General features: G+C 37.3%; 1 protein-coding gene across 1 annotated transcript; it reads left to right on the plus strand.

Moving 5' to 3' along the window:
• Positions 1-265: 265 nt before the first annotated feature.
• Positions 266-4,822, plus strand: LOC145976636 (uncharacterized). Its single transcript, XM_083107866.1, has one exon. It carries the CDS (start codon positions 266-268, stop codon positions 4,820-4,822), a length of 4,557 nt encoding a protein of 1,518 aa, XP_082963992.1.
• The last annotated feature ends 277 nt before the right edge of the window (positions 4,823-5,099 follow it).

The raw sequence follows: 5,099 nt of genomic DNA on the forward strand, positions 1-5,099 counted from the left end.
CATCGTCGCCTGCGTACTTCCGTTCCTTCTTCTCTCTGAGAGACGACAGCCTAAAGACGTGCGTGCGAATATAGGTAGATAGAATTAAGGATAAATGATTATAAAACAAAAAGAATACAATAAAGTTAGACATAAAATTGGTCCTTCATATAGCCGGATAAAGAGCGTATCAGGAAACACATTTGTTAATACGATAAAAACACACTCGTCGATGTTGCGTTACGTAGAGGTTAGAGTTACCGATAGCTGCTAATTTTGAGACATCATGGAGGAGATCGAGTTAACTAAAATGAAAAAGCGTCGTGGTATGATCAAGGCAAATTTAACGAGATTTAAAGGTTTTTTAGATACTTACGTGCCAGATCGTGATTATAACATATTAAAAGCGCGCTTTGAAAAAGCAAAATCTTTGTTATCAGATTTCGAAAATATTCACATGGAGATTGAAATAACAGAGGATAGCAGCGACGACAATTCTAGACAATTATTCGAAGATAACTATTATGAGCAAATAGCGAGAGCCCAAGAATTATTGGATGTTAGAGAGAGGAGCACAGCGTCGGTCAATGATGCGAACAACGATGCAGACATTCGAGTAGTGTTAAGACAATTAACGAATTTGCATACAAATGAGGTAAGCGTTAAATTGCCTACTATAACGTTACCGAAATTTGATGGAAAGTATGAAGACTGGTTAAGCTTCCAAGACTCATTCAAAACTTTAATCCATGATAATACAAAAATACAAGCAGTTCAAAAGTTTAATTATTTAAAGTCATGTTTAATCGGTAATGCTGCTCAAGTCATACACTCGTTATCAGCTACAACGGAAAACTATGAAATCGCGTGGAATTTATTGAGAGAAAGATACAGTAATAAACGCATTATTATACAAAATCACGTTAAAGCATTATTTGAATTACAGGTTATGTTGAAAGAATCAGCATCGGGCTTAAGAACATTGATCGACATAGCGCTCAGACACATACACGTCTTACGAAATCTAGAGCAACCAGTAGAGGGATGGGATGCATTACTTCTGCACTTGATTGGTTCGAAAGTAGATAAGAAAACACGAGTAGAATGGGAAAAATCTTTAGACGGCATTGAAATGCCTACCATAGATCAGTATTTTAAATTTTTACGTAATAGATGTCACGTATTAGAGACTATTCCTAATGAAACGTTCAACCGAGAAAACACGTCAAACAATAAAACGTTGAACTCAAGTAAAGCTACCTCGAGTAAAACAAAACAAGTTCTATTAGAAACACAAGCTACATGTAAGTGTCATATTTGCGGAGAAAATCACAAGATACAAAATTGCGAAAAGTTTAAGGGCATGAATTACAACGAAAGATCAGATTCAATAAAAAAGGCAGGTCTCTGTTTTAATTGTTTTAGAGCTAATCATAGAGTCAATGAATGCAAAGCGAGTAGTTGTAAAAAATGTGATCGTCGACATCATACTATGTTACATGCAGTCCGTTCTAATGACACGTCACAATCAGTTGAAACAGAAACAGAACATAACGTAGAATCATCGGTAACAAAAGCAACTACACAAAGCTTGAGTTCGACGTTGAAAAATACATCACAGATAATTCTGTCCACGGCATTGATAAATATTGCAGATGCGACAGGACAATATCACTCATGCAGAGTAGTTCTAGATTCTGGATCACAATCCAATTTTATATCCGAACAATGTTGCGATAAGTTGAAACTATCCAAGAAGTCAGTAGATATTCCCATAAGCGGAATTGGAGAAACAATTTACCGTATTAGATACATTACTCGAGTAACCATCAAGTCCAGAACTGATGCATTTACACTCAACATTAATTGTTTAATTATACCGAAAGTAACTGAGCCCTTACCGTCAGGAGTTATTAAGCGTAAGATATTAAACATTCCGAAAGATATAATACTAGCAGATCCGACATTTGATCAACCTAGTCACATAGATATGCTCATCGGAGCAGAATACTTTTATCAATTGTTATGTTCTGGCCAAATCAAATTGAATTCAGGCGCAACTATATTACAAGAAACTAGATTCGGTTGGATTGTTACAGGTAAAGTTTATGTCCCTGGTCCGACAGTAGACAATCTATGCCACCTCTCTCGAAGTACGTTAGAAGAGACCGTACAAAGGTTCTGGGAAACAGAAGAAATACCTAAACGGAAAATATTATCGACTGAAGAGGAAACCTATGAAGAACACTACAAACAAACAGTTGAGAGGACTGCCTCAGGACATTATACGGTAAGACTACCGTTCAACGATCAGAAGGATAAATTAGGCGAGTCATACAATATGGCTTTAAAGAGATTTCAAGGATTAGAAAGAAGATTAAGCACTAATACCGAACTGTATGAAGACTACAGAAAATTTCTAAATGAATACGAAGCCTTAGAACATATGTCCAGGATTGAAGACACAAGCTTTCATGGTGGTTATTTCCTTCCACATCATGCAGTCATCAAAAACACTAGCACTACAACAAGACTGAGAGTAGTATTTGATACTTCAGCGAAAACTACTTCTGGCCTTTCGTTGAACGATACGTTGTTCACTGGACCTGTGACGCAACAGGATCTTTTTTCTATAATAACGAGATTTCGACTACACAATGTAGTCTATACAGCTGACATTGAAAAAATGTTCAGACAGGTTTTCATAAATGAGGATGATCGTCAATACCAAAGGATTTTATGGAGAAATAATCCAGAGGAACCTATTAAGGTTTATAAACTTAATACAGTAACATATGGATTGACTTCGTCGCCTTACCTGGCGATTCGTACAGTACAACAATTGGCAGCTGATGAGCGACAAAATTATCCAGAAGCAGCAGACATCATAGCACAGGACATGTATGTGGATGACCTTTTAACAGGTGCCGAGACATTGGAGAAGGCTCAAGCTTTAAAGGGTCAGATCTCGAGTCTTTTAAGAAAAGGAGGCTTTAATCTTCGAAAATGGTCTTCCAACCATCCTCAGCTCATTGAGAAGATTGATCAAGTAACAGAAGAATCTATATGCCTCGAATTCTTTGATGTACATAAAACGTTAGGAATTCTATGGAGTCCACAACAAGACTGTTTGTTATATCGAATCAACCTACAACAACGAGAGAAGATGATAACGAAGCGTTCTATATTGGCACAAGTCGCATCTTTATACGATCCACTTGGACTTTTAGGACCAGTCATTGTCAAGGCAAAGATACTATTACAAGCTCTATGGAAATTACAATTGACCTGGGATGAATCAGTTCCTGATGAAATCAACAAAAAGTGGCGAACCTTTCGAAACACACTGGAAGTATTGAATAGCATTACCTTCCCACGACAAATCAGTACAACTAAATCTAGAAGTCTGCAATTACACGGATTTGCAGATGCGAGTGAAGCGGCTTACGGAGCAACTTTGTACATAAGGTCGTCGGACTCTGAACAATCTTACAAAGTGGTATTGGTTTGCTCCAAATCGAGAGTCGCACCGCTTAAAAAACTTACACTACCTAGACTGGAATTATGTGCAGCCTTGTTGCTAGCACAGCTTTGTAAAGCAGTTTTGGAAGCGCTCAAGATATCTTTTGATCAGATCATATTATGGTCAGATTCAACCATAACTTTACACTGGATTAACACAAGACCACATCAATTGAAGACATTTGTAGCGAATCGTGTTGCTGTTATTCAAGAACTCAGCGAACAATGTAAATGGAGACATATTGCATCTCACGACAACCCAACTGATTTGGTTTCTAGAGGAGTCCTTCCCTCGGAACTTATTGATAATCCTTTATGGAGCAGAGGTCCGGAATGGCTGGCAGAACCTGAGCAAAATTGGCCTAACTTTCAACCAACAATATCTGAGATACCAGAGAAAAAGACAGCGATCATTTTGAAGACAGAACAGAAATTTGACTTACTACAACAATTTTCAACGATAACTATGCTTCGCAGAGTGGCATGGTGTCTTAGATTCGCAAATAACTGTCGTACAAACACTAAAATACGAGGTAATTTAACTAGTTTAGAACTAAATCAAGCAATGAATAAGATTATAAGGCTTGTTCAAATCGAGTCCTTCAACAATGAAATCAAACGGTTAGAAGCAAATAAAACACTTAAGAAAAACAGTAAACTTACTTCCCTACACCCCTTTTTTGATTTAAATGGAATTTTACGAGTAGGGGGTAGATTAGTGAACGCAGAGTTAAAATATGAACACAAACATCAAATGATTTTACCGGAAAGACATCACATAACAGATTTAATTATTAAAGAAGCCCATGTTTCATTATTACATGCTGGACCTCAAGCCACTTTATATCACGTGAGACGAAAATTTTGGCCAGTACACGTAAAAAATAGAATTAGACGAATCATTCATGAATGTATAATATGCTTTAAAGCAAAACCGAAAATGATAGACTATGTAATGGGTAATCTGCCCAAGGAGCGATTCGAATGTACGCGTCCATTTGCGAACGCAGGTGTTGATTACTGCGGTCCCTTTTTGATAAAAGAGAAAAAACTACGTAATCGTAATAAGGTTAAGGCTTATGTGTCCATCTTTATATGCCTGTTGACTAAAGCAGTTCATTTGGAGCTGGTCAGTGAATTAAGTACGGAAGCCTTTATAGCGGCGCTTAAACGATTCTTTTCACGTAGAGGCAAATCAAATATCATACTGTCCGATAATGCCACTAATTTTGTCGGCGCGAGAAACGAATTGCATGATCTTTATGAGTTTATTAATACTCAACCTTATAAAGAGCAACTAACACACTGGTTGGGTGAGTAAGAGGTGACCTGGAAATTTATACCACCACGATCTTCTCATTTTGGAGGAATCTGGGAGGCCGCGGTCAGATCTTTTAAGTATCACTTATATCGAGTTACCAAAAATATGTTATTTACATTCGAGCAATTTAACACATTAATCATCGAGATCGAAGCTGTGTTGAACTCCAGGCCACTAAGCCTTTATCAGCTGAACCAGACGATTTAAGCGTGTTAACCCCGAATCATTTTTTAATTGGTGACTTGCTTTCATCGGTTCCAGAAAATGACTTTACTAA

This window comes from Camponotus vicinus, unplaced genomic scaffold, assembly GCF_025532165.1.
Source record: "Camponotus vicinus isolate PSW18456_S1 unplaced genomic scaffold, iyCamVici1.0 SCAF_9, whole genome shotgun sequence".
In the NCBI taxonomy this organism is placed as follows: domain Eukaryota; kingdom Metazoa; phylum Arthropoda; class Insecta; order Hymenoptera; family Formicidae; genus Camponotus; species Camponotus vicinus.